The sequence below is a fragment of the Pteropus alecto genome, unplaced genomic scaffold (assembly GCF_000325575.1).
Source record: "Pteropus alecto unplaced genomic scaffold, ASM32557v1 scaffold177, whole genome shotgun sequence".
NCBI classification, from domain to species: domain Eukaryota; kingdom Metazoa; phylum Chordata; class Mammalia; order Chiroptera; family Pteropodidae; genus Pteropus; species Pteropus alecto.
Genome location: NW_006442207.1, coordinates 6997954 through 7011319, shown reverse-complemented (window position 1 = coordinate 7011319; position 13366 = coordinate 6997954). Strand labels below are relative to the sequence as shown.

The 13366-nt window shown below is 48.0% G+C and overlaps 1 protein-coding gene across 1 annotated transcript; it reads left to right on the top strand.

The window, feature by feature from the left end:
• Positions 1–5: 5 nt before the first annotated feature.
• On the top strand, positions 6–11942 carry DUSP5 (dual specificity phosphatase 5; the record flags this gene model as incomplete). The annotated part of the gene is made up of 4 exons (XM_006920947.2): positions 6–117; positions 4496–4644; positions 7516–7735; positions 10435–11942. Coding segments are annotated over 4 exons (888 nt in total), but the record flags the coding sequence as incomplete, so codon positions are not given.
• Between the last annotated feature and the right edge of the window lie 1424 nt (positions 11943–13366).

Sequence of the window (13366 nt, the reverse complement as noted above, 5' to 3'; positions counted from 1 at the left end):
TGCTGGGCCAGGGCAGCCGCCACTGGCAGAAGCTGCGCGAGGAGAGCGCCGCGCGCGTCGTGCTCACCTCGCTGCTCGCCTGCCTGCCCGCCGGCCCGCGGGTCTACTTCCTCAAAGGTGAGCGCGTCGGGGCCGCCAGTCCCCTGTCACCCTCCCCCCTCCGGGACGGCCCGGGGCTGTGGGGTCCCATCCTCGCGCAGGACGCCCTGCTCGGCCCCGGAACCCGGAACGTCGCCACTTGCCTGAGTCTGCACATTGGGGCTAGACGCGCGCTAGGGAGGGCACTGCCAAGTGTCGGCGCCCAGCTTTGCTCTCCCCACCCGCGTTCCTCGAAAGCGCCTGACAGCCTGTCCTTCTGGGTGGGTGAGGTTGGTTACGCAGCTGGGGGCCTGCTTCTCAGCAGTTTAGGGGCCGTCGACTCGTGCTGGGCGCCGGCCCCGGTTCCTAGCGCCGGCCTAAGCTGGTCTCACCGGGGCCTGGGCTCTGAGTCTTCCCGATAAACAGACGTATCTGGCGAGATCAGCAGGTCTCGACCCTCTTATCCCCTCCCCAGGAGCATGGCGCCTTGGTGTCCCTTTCCCTCCTGCCTGAACAATTAACATACTTTAGGCTGTGTCTTCACCTACCCCTCTTGCCTTTTTGACCCTGTCAGGTCCCTCCCCTTCCTTTCCATTTCATTTTATTGCTTTTTATTGTTTTCCTCCGGCCTCCCCTTTTCTCCTCCCAGGCCTTTCTCTGGCTTAATTTGAAGCTGACAACCCTCCCACTCTTTTCACCTTCTCCCTCCCTCATCCTGGGTCCGGAGCCTAGCTTGGGTGGCTGGCGAGCCAGGGCCTAGGAAAGGTGCTGCAGGGTGGTGGTAGAGGGGATTCTGTCGCCTTTGGTTTGAGACTCCCCCCACCCCCCCGCCCGGAAGCTGCACCTATTACACCTGCTGGGGAAATGACTTTGACTTCCGGTGGTGGGTGGGTGATTGACTCTAAACTCCAGAGCATTGATTTCTGGGTCATTTCCTATGACAGCTCCCTCTTTCGTGTTTGAGTCCTTTGTAACCTCAAAAGTATGAAAGATCTAGCCCAAAGTGCAGTGTTGAGAGCTCAGCCTAGGCCATGCCCCAAAGCACTGCCAACTTTGGTGCCAACACCTTGAGATATAACAGTGATATGGTGCAGTGAGCTGTGAGGGCTGTTTTAAAACCCTGCGTCTTGGGGAATTTCACACACCTCCAGGCCAGGAGATTCCTGAAGCACCAGGGCAGCTCCCACCTCTATTAACACCTCTTACGGATTGTCGCCTGTTGATTCCTGTTAGGGAGATGACAAAGGCAGATAATGATAATCTTCCTTCTCCAGCCAGCCTCAGCCCCCAGATGATGGAGGGATGCCCTTCAAGCTCTGCAGAGGTTTCACACATGACCCCTGATTTCTTTCTCTTCCTGATGTGAGTTTTGTCTCCTGTTTAAGCAGTGAGTACAGGAAAAGCTTCTGCCTTCCCTGTGCCATAAAAGATATGTTCCAGGAAACCTCTCCTGGTCCTACCTCAGCTCCCCCCTCCACCCTCCCACCCCCACCTGGGGTGGGGAGGGGGCATGCTGACAGTTTAGATATTGCATAGGAAGTAGGTAACTCTAAAGACTCACATCTCAGGAAAATTAATGTTTTACATTTTTTTTTTTAATGAAAGTAACATACATAGGTAAAAATTAGAACAGCACAAAGGCTGTGCAGTGAAAAGTGGGTCTTCTGCACACCCTTAGAACCCAGTTCCATTCCCCAAAGACAACTACCAACTACTTTTTTGTCATCTTTAAAATAATTTTCCATGAGTATCTTTAAAAAATAGAATGATTTTGTATAGTTCCTGTCTTTGCCTCTTTCACCCAAGTAGCTCTTGGGAGATTTATCCATATCAGAACATGCATGTCCATGTCACTTTTTTAACCAGTTCCCTGGTGACAGCCAACAGGTTGCTTCCAACTTTACTTATTGGAACAGTGTGGTAGGGTATTTTTTTTAGTCCAAATGCTTTTGCGTGTGCACTGTCTCTCAGTAAATTATGAGACTTGCCATGTCAAAAGTTACGTATATTTCTAATTTCAGTAAAAACTTCTTAATACTTACCCTTATAACACTATTAAACTTTAAGTCGTTGCCAAAGAAAATTTTTATTTCCTAATATAATGTGTGTTCAGATAGGAGGTCAGGTTTAATCTAGTGGCATCTCAGACCTTCGGGGAGCAGTGCCTTTTGCTCTTCCCTCAAAAAAACAAACAAACAAAAAACACTAAAATGGTCTCCACCCCTCAAAAAAAAAAAAAAACCCTACTAAAATGAGTCGATGGCTGAATGGCATTGTCAGAGCATATTTATATATAGTGTCCATGCACTTTACTCTGCTCTCCCAGTAATGCAATGGTGATTGAACACAGAATCACTGTCAAGAGGGTGGAAGCAGCCAAAAGAATTGCCGAGACTCTCACCAGAGAGGAATGTTCTGTCTCTCCACGCCTCTGATAGGAGTGGGTAAAAGACAGAGACCATCTTATCTGGAGGACTTCTTCTGACCCCAGCCTGAAGAGGCAGGGCCCTATTTATTTATCTGTCCCTCAACTACAGTAAGACTCATTGTCTGCCTGCCTTATTTTGTCAACAGGCAGGCAGGACCCAGCCCACACCGGCACCTCCTTTCTGTCTTCCTGGCAGCCAACTCTTAAGTGCTCTATTTAAAGCCAAGAGATGGGGTGGCCTGAAGGCTTTTCTTTCCCTCTCATCCTGAAGTTTGAGGGGACATGGGCCACTCTTTCTCCAGATTCTATCCCGTATCACTCAGTTTGTCTCCTGGAACCCAAAATGTTGAGGCTCAGGTACAGGAAGTTATTTACTAACTTCCCTGGAAGCTGTGTGTCAGTGTCATTCTGGCCTTCTTTCTGCCTCCTAGGGCTAGGGGCTATGGTTGGGGGAGGTGGGGTAAACGAAGCCACAAATACCCACCTCTGTTCCCCTCTGACATGGCCTCCTGCCTTCATGACCAAGAACACTGTCATTGCGGAAGCCCAAAGCTCACCTGGGGAGGCCCAGTGGGCTATCTGTTGACTACAGGGGAGATTTGGATGTGCTAAATGGGGGGCGGGGGGGGGGCGTTCCAGCAAGCAGAAAGGAAGCAGTAATGACAACATGACTCATTCTAGGAATTGGCTGCTGCTTCTGGGAGGGAGCTGGAGTCTGCCATGTAATCCATTAACCATTTGTCTACTAAAAACCATCATGTGCTCCACTGTGTGGGCTATCACAACACCAAGAGACAGAAGGAATAAAAGGGGGATTTGGGGAAATCCACAGCCTCAGAATGAGTATTTTCAATTGATCATTTGACCCCAAGTGAATTCTCTGGGCCAGAAAAAGAAGCAGATTTTCCGAAGGCTCTAGGAAGTGTGTTAGGTCCCTTTGGATTGGAAGTAAAGTGTCTCCAAGCAAAGCCAGCCTGTTCTCTCAGTAGCCCTTGGCATTCTGAGGCTTCAGTGGCCAGGTTTTCACTTGATTCTTCCTGACTGAATATACTTGGCCTGAGAAGGCTTATTTCCAGATACATACTCACAGTTCTGTGACTTGGTCACAGTTTAGTTTTTACCTTTAGTGATCCATTTGGAGAAGTTTAAATGTAATATTAAGGGTTTTTACAGAATCATACTTGCCAGAATGGTAGTTGACTTATCAATTTGAGGGCATGTGGGGGCCAAAAAGTTCAGGAGGAAAGGGTAATAAGAGATAGAAAAGGGAGGGTAGGTGTTAATCAAAGGGAGAGAGACAGTTTTTACTTATGGGGGCTGAGATTTAAGGTCGGAAGGCCCCATTCTTGCAGTTTGGTTTGGAAGGTAATAATCTAGATTGATTACTCTAAATTGGACCTATATTGAGGATTGTCAGCAGTGTTCTTAGCACCTTGGGAGTGAGAAAGGGCAGGGCTATTTTATTGCCCTGAGTTTGAAACCTCACATTAGCCCCCATTCCCTTATGAATAGAAGGGGTGCCATCTATAATCCAGTTTAGAGCTGATAGGTTAGAGATGAAAGATCAGTTTAGGAGTCTCTTCTTGCAAATTAATGAAATTCTGCATAATCCCACCTGTATTATAAACGAAAGAGGAAAAAGCTTTTGTTTTCGGGAGGGATTTAGTTAATATTTGCCAGATATCATATATTTCCTTTCACAGTTTGCTGCTTCTGATAGACACAAAAAGTTAATCATTGCTTCTCTGAACTATAGCTTTTTGGGAGGAAGTGGGGGAGTAGAGAAAGAGAGAGACAGAGTATGTGTGTGGGGAGGAGCCATTTATGTTCTAAGACTATTAGTGTATTTGGTTCAATTTTTTTATGATCAGAACCTATATTAGCCTAATATTTTTGACTGTTCCACACTCGGTATTGATTAATTCTGGGCATTTCCTGACAGCCTGAGAAATCAATGCTTATATCTGTCTTCTTTGTTTTTTCTTGCAGGAGGATATGAGACTTTCTACTCGGAATATCCTGAGTGTTGTGTGGATGTAAAACCCATTTCACAAGAGAGGATCGACACTGACAGAGCCCTCATCAGCCAGTATGGGAAACCAGTGCTCAGCGTCAGCTACAGGCCAGCTTATGACCAGGTACTTGGTGTGGAAGTGCAGCCCCAGCTCCTGGCCCTGTTCCCTCCTCAGCACCCTCACTCTTCCTCTCCATGCTCAGCAACTGTGGTTGGTTTTTTGTGGATCAGGGTGTTGGCAGAACCCTCCAGCTTTAGAGAGCCTCTGTTGCTTGCCAACTTGAGTTTCCATCCAAAAGTAAATGGGCTTCCTTCCAGCAAACAAGCTGACAAGAGCAAACGAGCCACAGGATGCTTGACAGCTTCTGGAGAAAAGGGGAAGTGAACAATATATTATTATTAGCTGGCCTGGGAGGTGCAGAGAAGCTTCAAAATGTTGGTTTAGGTTTCCCTGAAGATGTTTCAGAGCTGACTTTCAGGCTTCCTGTGCTGATTTTCTTTGTAATTGTTCATGCTCTGCAGTTTCTGCAAACTAACCCAGCACCTTGTTGGTATTTTTAACTAAAATGGGCTGGGGGGTGGAGGGAGGAAGAGGGAAGGTTGGCAAGAAACTAGAGTTTGGCTGGCTAAGCAGGCTTGTCTAAGGGTTTCCGATACTTATAATTTTATAAATTCTGGAGCTAGATGAAATCAGGAGACACTAGAGGGTTGCATGCTTCTACAAACGTATAGAGTGTTTTTTCCTTCAAAAAAATTGTACTTCGTGACAACTCATTAAAGGAAATGTAAAGTAGAAAGGAACAAGATGAGGAAAAAAGGTAGGCAAGGACCCAAATCTGGCAGAAACCAGAGATCAAAATCTACCTTCCCATTTTACAGAGAGAAAAAACTGATTCATGGCTGGTGAGATAATAGATTTGCCAAGAATCCTGCAGCTGAGTTCATGGCAGCACTAAACACAGAACCACCTTCTCTTAACTCCCTATTCTGGTTCTTTTAGGACCTTGTTCTGTTTTCCACATGCTGCCTTTTGGGAAAGGGACATTCTCTTCCAGGCACTTCAGTTGATGGGAGGAGCTTTTCAAGTTTTCCCCCTCAAATAAGAACATACTCAAAAACATAAAAAGGAAGACTTCTAGCTGCTGCCTAAAATGCCAGCTGCCTGCCATGAGCACAGCTCTGTCCTGGAGATAAACTTCCAAGTAAAGCCAAGTGACCTTTCCTTGAATGGGATCATTGACCAGGAAGCCTAATAGCTTGGGAAGGTGCCAAAGTTCTTATTTTGTTTTCCTTTATTAAAAATACTCACACTATATGACGAGGCCTCAGCTTACAAGCCGTGGGCATCTGACTTAGCTGGATTTCTATTTTTGTTTGTTTGTTTGGGTTGTGTTTTCCCCCTTGTTTCTCAGAAAATGAAAGAGAAACAAGAATTGGCAGGATGTTGTGAAAGCTCTCCAGCCTTTGGCTGAGTGAGGACTGGGGAGGCCCTGATGTGTCTTCAGCGTTCATCCGGGGAAACCCCGAGCACTGCTTCTTAGAAGCCAGGCGAGGCCGTGTTAACCTTTGGGGTTTTCTGAAGGCCCTTGGTTTCTTCCTCTTGAGTCTAAACAGAAGATTCAGAAAAGAAAAGAAACATGGTTTCAGGGGTGTGTTGGGCTAAGCTCCAGAAGGTGGCTAGGATTCCAGGCCTAGTGTGTCAGCATTTTCCAGGCACTAAAGGGAAGATGAGGTCTCTGTAGGTACATCTAACTGAAGTGTTAAGCCCAGGGGCCAGCCATAGTAAGTCCTAATAAAAATACTGGTTGTTACTGTTAACTACCTTTTGCAAAATCCTCTGTAACTTTCTTCCAAGTTGCCATACTGGCTTTTGCCTAAACACTTGAATTCTCAGGAAAGAAAAAGCAAGCTCCATATGCGGGGTGATGTGAGAATTGCCTGCTGCTGGCCCTTGTCCCATGCCCCTTTTCCTATGACGGGTCTGGTGGAGTTTCCATTTCACTCTTATTCCAGGACAGGAAATGGAAACACAGGAAGCGGATGGATGATATGGAAAAGACTCCCAAAGACATAGCCACTGTCCCCCCAGCCCAGTGTTTCCCTCTAAATCTCCAGGGCTCCATTGTTCTATCACTGGCTTTTCTGGAAAAGCCACTCTGGAAATGCTGAGTCTGACCAACCAGCAGTTCTTTTTAGCTTTGCCTTGGGGTAGGTGGTCTCTGGTTCCATTGGAGATCCTCCTTAACTAGAAACCTGGTGTGTGGGTGGTCTCCCAAAACGGGGCAGATGTGAGCGTCTCTCACCCAAACCTTCATCTCCACATGAAGAAGATCCGGGTGGGGTAACCCCTCTGCTTGCAGCCTAACAGCTTTTCTTTATCTGAGAATTCCGGGTAGATAGTATTTTCACTTCTCAGAAGCATACTTTTTTGGGGTGTGGGGGACACATTTTAACATCTCTGAAATCCGATGCATGTTATGATAAAGTGTCCTAGGTTTGATGAAATACACTGTATAAAACATCAGGACTGTTAAGCGGGGAGCTCACCTTGTTGAATTCTCCTCTGTTTTATCCTGAAAGAAACTGGGGCTGCCCCCAAGTTGAAGGGCTTGCCCTGGTCCTGTCGTGTCAGCTAGAACTTGAACACAAGCGTCTCGTTGCTTCCCGTCACATCACACCGCTTCTCTTCCTTGTCAGCACAGGAAGGCTGCGGGCATTTCCCACCTCCTCGATTTGTGTGAGAAAATGAAAATCTTTGTCATGTGGGCTTTGCCATCACTGAGTCACCAGCAGTAATGTAGGGTAGAGAGTCTGCCGGGGTGGAGGCTTCCCCCACACTCTTGGTTCAGTAGCCTTGGCTCTGGACTCTCTCTACCTGGAAACCACAAAGGGAACCTCCCACCTTAAAATAAATAGGTCAAGGTTGTTTTGTTTCTTGCCCCAAGTGAGCAGGCTAATCCAACATTTCCTGGTTGTCCTTTGCCCCTGCTTCCAGGGTGGCCCAGTTGAAATCCTTCCGTTCCTCTACCTTGGAAGTGCCTACCATGCATCCAAGTGCGAGTTCCTCGCCAACCTGCACATCACAGCCCTGCTGAATGTCTCACGGCGGACCTCCGAGGCCTGCACAAGCCACCTACACTACAAATGGATCCCTGTGGAAGACAGTCACACGGCTGACATTAGCTCCCACTTTCAAGAAGCAATAGACTTCATTGGTAGGTTCAGCCATTCCCCCTCAGTTGTTCTGAGGCCCCGAAGGGTCATGTGTTCTTGGGTTTCGATGTGCTGATGGTGGTTGACTTCTTGGAGAAGAAAAGTCTATTGTATATGTAACCACCAAGAGTTGGAGCCAAGAAGGGATGCAACCCCGAACACGCAGAGGGGAGGATTTGAGTTGCTATTAATAGGAGCTTTTATTTGCAAGATAAATTAATATAATTTTATGGCAGTACTCACTGCCGCTCTTGTTATGGTTTCTAGCTGGGCAGGAAGCAGAGTGTGTCTGTGCGTAATGCTCCACGCCAGGAAAGCAGGGGAGGTAAAGAGCCACCCTAACTGTGCTTCTACGTAGGTTGGGATATTTTTAAAAGCAAACAGAAGGATCGAGGGAGACTACTTAACGCACTAAGCCCCAAGGGCCCCAGCAGCTTTCCAGTTTTTGGCAAACCACTTTGGGGGCAATTTGTTTTGTATTTTCAGCTAATTTTGGATTAAAGATAGCACTTGACTCAAGTTCCATGCTTTGTGCACAGAAAAGTTGGCATCTTTCTGCATCCCTTCTCTATTCCGTGAGGCAGTTACCATTCACTCTGTTGCGTAGGCCTAGAAATTTCTGGTCCCTCTGCCTGGAAAGGACATTCTTTGGGCCTGGGGTTTCCAGCTCCTCAGTATAGCTTGATTGTTCTCCCATTTGACATCTTCTCTTTCTCTCATCCGTTTCCCTGGAGGCTGAGCTGACTGTTTCCTGTCTCAAATTCGCAAGCACCACTCCGCAACCTTAGGCTCTTTCCTCCCTTTGCAGAGTCTTTTCCCATTAACATACATAGTTGTTGAAGCCAAGACCTTATTCTCCTGTATCTTATTGGGAGGGATGTTGGAGGGGAAAAGGCAGGTGTCAGGCACAACAATAATTACTTAGTGCAGGTAGCAGTTAAAGGGCCCCTCTGCTCATCACGCACTATTTCTGCGGGAAGCTAATGAGAAACTGACCAGAGGCAAAAGGCCAAGCCTATCCTCCTTGTCCCTGAGCCTCTCTGCGGAGGCCAAGACGGCTCCTCTGGAGTCTCTGAGAGGCGCCAAAATGATGGGTTCAGGGTGGGAAAGCCTTGCCCTTCTCAGCCTATTATTTAATTACCTAGATAGCTACTCAGTGAGGTCGTGAAACCCGCCCCCATCCATTTCTCAGAAGCCTCCTTCCCCATCCTGTGTGTGTCTTGTGTCTGTCTGTGTACACAACCACGCACACCCACAGCATTTTGAAAGCACAGGATGCTTTTCCCCAGACTGGTCGCCCTACTCAGGGAAGGAGGGACTGAAGTTGAATCATGCAGTAACTCCTACCAAGGGGAAGGCCACAGGAGGGCCACATGGAAGGCAAGCCCTGAGGGGATAGAGTGGGATCCAGAAGCAACGCACTCAAGGCCAAGGCCCTTTGCCTTTCTGGCACTGGGCCAGGTAAAAGCTAGCGTACAAGGAGGCCAGCAGGAGGAACAAAGGAATATCAGAGTTACAACCCTATAATCCTAGGGACTTGGGGGTCCCCTTTTGAACTAACTTGCAGGAACTTATTTTTCCTCTTGAGACAGAGACTGAGTTGGAGGCACCTCTAATGAGCTACAATAGTGTCCTCACATGGGGAAACTCCAGGGTTCCTCCTTGACTCCTCAGAAACTTGATGTTTTAGATTTTGCAAAAAGTCCTTGAACTTGAGGAGGGAGATGGATAAGGAGGCTGACTTTTTATTTGCCCTTAAAATCTTAAATATTTTTGCATACTGCGGCTTTACATGGTGCCACGTACACCTAACTTCCTGTGATGTAATTGTTTCCTTAGTAGCAAGAGAGAGAATTGGAAAGACTTTTTTTGTGGTTATTTAATGTGTATGTTTAACCTTTTACCCTTTCTCATTTTTAACAGTTGTAGCTCTTTTGGGGGCAGGAATGGAGCAGAAAAGGAGGGCACCCCCCCCTTTTGTCATATTGAGCTAAAGAATGCTGATGGTGGTAGCTTTATAGCAGTGACTCCCATTGTTGTGCAAGATGGACTTTGCAAAAGCCATTTATATCCTACATCTTAGTAAGCATCACTTAGCCAGGGCTATAATTAGTGGCTGTGCACTATATATTGTATGTTTGGTAGTGGGAACCCTGGGAACTGAGCCAAGCATCCTGCCTTGGCATAGCCAGACAGGGTGCCTGGGGAGGCCAGAAGGCCTCTACCAGGATGGGGAATATGTCATCACCATTAGACTCAGACCCTGAGAAGCAGGATTTGCTTCTCTAAGTCAGCCTGAGCTTGAGGCCCTCAGAAAAATCTGCATAAGCAATGAAAATTTGTATGCAATTTCAAGGCTTTTCCAGTGCCCTCTCGGAACCCATCCATGTTCGGATGGCATCCTCAGGAAAGGATTAGTCCAGGTCTAGAACCTCCAGTGGCAGAGTCTGTGCAGGTATCCTGGAGAACCAGAAAGCAGCTCTAAGGGTTAGAAAGGTCCTACGTGGGGAAAGACATTGGTGGGACCCGAAAGCGCTGCCCTCACCCGTGGGATTAAAGACTAGCAGAAGTCTGGTGTAGGACCTCAGCTGCTGAGCAGTCCTGATTGTTTGATAACTAGGTTACTTTCGTGTTTAATTCTTGTTTGGTGTTGCCTTTGGGTTCCAATCCCAGCTTATTCTCAGTCTTTTCTTCCTTTCAGATTGTGTCAGGGAAAAGGGAGGCAAAGTCCTGGTCCACTGTGAGGCTGGGATCTCCCGTTCGCCCACCATCTGCATGGCTTACCTCATGAAGACCAGGCAGTTCCGCCTGAAGGATGCCTTTGATTACATCAAGCAGAGGAGGAGTGTGGTCTCGCCCAACTTCGGCTTCATGGGCCAGCTCCTGCAGTATGAGTCTGAGATCCTGCCTTCCACACCCACCCCCCAGGCTCCCTCCTGCCAAGGGGAGGCAGCCAGCTCTTCATTCATAGCCCATTTGCAGACACTGAGCCCTGACGTACAGGGTTCCTACTGCACATTCCCTACCTCCGTGCTGGCGCCAGTGCCCACCCACTCGACGGTCTCAGAGCTCAGCAGGAGCCCTGTGGCCACAGCCACGTCCTGCTAAAACTGGGAACCAGCCCAGCCCCAAGAACAACTGTGATTTTGTTTTTTTAAACTCGTGGACATTTCATACCTGTGCAATACTGAAGACCTCCCTCTGTCCTGCTGCCCCAGTGGGACAGTTCATGGTCACCAGGCTTGCAAACGAACTTCAGACTGACCTGGGGGATAGGTTCTCGGGACCGAAGGAAGGCTAAGCCATTATGAGAGCACAGTGTGTGCTAACTACTGTACTTCCAGACCCCCTGCCCTCTCAGGACTGTTCAGTCCTAGCACCTCAAAGTTCGCCTTTTCATTTCAAGCGTAAGGCAATAAATACCTGCAGCAACATGGGAGAAAGCAGTTGCTAGACCTGGAGAAAAGGCAGTTATGAAGCCAATTCATTCTGAAGGAAGCACAATTTCCACCGTACTTTTTTAACTGGGCAGTCTCCGTATTTGTCTCTGTTGCTTCAGGAAATAAGCTGATCATCTAGTCAGGAAAGTAACCCTATAGGGTTTGTTAGGGACCCAATATATATGCTGATTTGACCCCTCATGTGTTTCCGAGACTCTCTCTTGGGTCCAGTGGAGGCGGTTGGTTGAAGTAGGGAGACGCTGACACTTCTGGGTTGCCTTTTCACTGTGGGTCCTTCCCTGACTTTGGACTTTGGCATGACTCTTATTCATACTTGAACCTTTCTTGTTGCACCTCTTCTCAAAGCAGCTCTTGTGTCATTTTGAAAAGAGTTCTTCAGACCATAGACCAAAAGTCACCTCGTTGAGGTGGCAGTGGGTGCCAGGAGAAAAATGGTACCTGCTGTCCGGTCAGTGGCATTGATGTGGTCATTTCCCCAGCTTGCTGTCCTTATGTGTGCTTGTCGCGTCTCTTGTGACACTTGTTTTCCTCCTTGCCCCTGGGGTTTGTCTTCAAGTTGTGGACTTCTGGGATTTTCAGAGTTCTCAATGTGGTACTACTGCTTTTTTTTTGTCCATAGGTTATTTCTCCAGGGGAAAAGGCAATAATTTCCTAAAATCCACACGAATGTGAAGAAAAACAGTATGTTACTGGTTGTCATTGTTGTTTTTTATAGTGTAAAATAAAAATAGTCAAAAGAAAAAAAGCACTTCTTTTGGTGAGTTGGGGTAAGGGAGGAATACATCGAGGTGGGGACGTGGCCTGCTCCACCGGGATTTATCTCCAAAGGAACTCTAAGGTGATGGCGGCAGTAGGCAAGAGGCTGTGGATCTGCTCACAAGCTAGTGAGCTTAACAATACAGAATGTTGCTTTCCAATTGAGAGGCCTCCCAAAGCTCATTTGCAAGAGATGTCTTTGGGCACCGGCCACACAGGTGGTCAGAGCATCTGCTCACTGAGTTCTTCACTCCTATGATCCCAGGCAAGGAATTCGACTTGAACCTCAGATTCTTCATGTGCGAAGTGAGTGAAATGAGCTAGGTGATCTCCCAAATCCCTTAAAGCCTGAGAGCCTGGATTCCAGCAAATCTGAGTGCCATGGTTGTGGTCAGCTTCCTCCCTCCAGTGCCTGGCACATGGCAGACACTTGGAAAAGGTTGGAAAAATGGCCAAGAGACCAAAGTAAACTAGGTGAAGGTTTACCTTAAGTGCCTCCCCACCCCCTTTTTTACCACTGAAATGAATTCCCCCAGGAATTCCTAGGTAACCCTTCAATGAGTGGGTTTAAATCCAAGGCTATATGGACTTGCCTTCTGAGTAATTTTCTCTGCAAGGGAAGGAGGAGGCAGTATTGATGTCGCCACACACTTGGCTCTGCCTCCGCTCCAGCTTAACCCTTGGGGCCTGTTTCCTAATCAGAGGGAACCAGGAACTGGCTGGGATTTATGCCACCCAGTCAGCTAGTGCCTGACATGGGCATTCTAATTATACCCCTAGATTGTAGAGGGTCCAAAGAGGCCTCCAGCTCCCCTATTCAGGGGCCATGTCAAAATAGCAAGATGGCAGCCAAGCCCCGGGTAGGCAAGCTCTTTCTGAACACCTCACTTCAAAGGCTTTGCTTGAGGCCTTACTCTCCACACTCCTTTCAAAACATTCCACAGTTTCCTTGTAAAGTCCTCAGATAAGAATGCCACCCAGACTGGGGAGGCTGCATTTCCTTCAGCCCATGCCCCTTATCTGCATAATCCAAGCAGGCCTTCCATGGGAGGGAAGTGGAGCGAAGAGGACTGGAGAGGGAAAGGAATGTCCTGGGTGCTAGCCCTCACCCTACCCTAACTCCAGTGCTTTGGAGCTAATCTCTAACATCTGGACCAAACTACTCTAGAGCCTCATCTAGCTGATGCCTGAGATCCCTCCTCAGTTCCACATCTCTGAGCCCGTGCTTAGCCTTGGAACATGTCCCGGAAGCCTGCCTATTGTTTGGGCCTGCCCAGGTGCTGAGTGGCAGGAGGGGCCTCACGCAGTGAGAGCCAGGGAGTAGGAAGCTGGGTGCAGGCTGGGGTGATGTGCTAAGCCACGTCCCACTTGCTGACATTTGCTTTATTGCATTAAAGCCTTTCTCCGAAGGGTGAG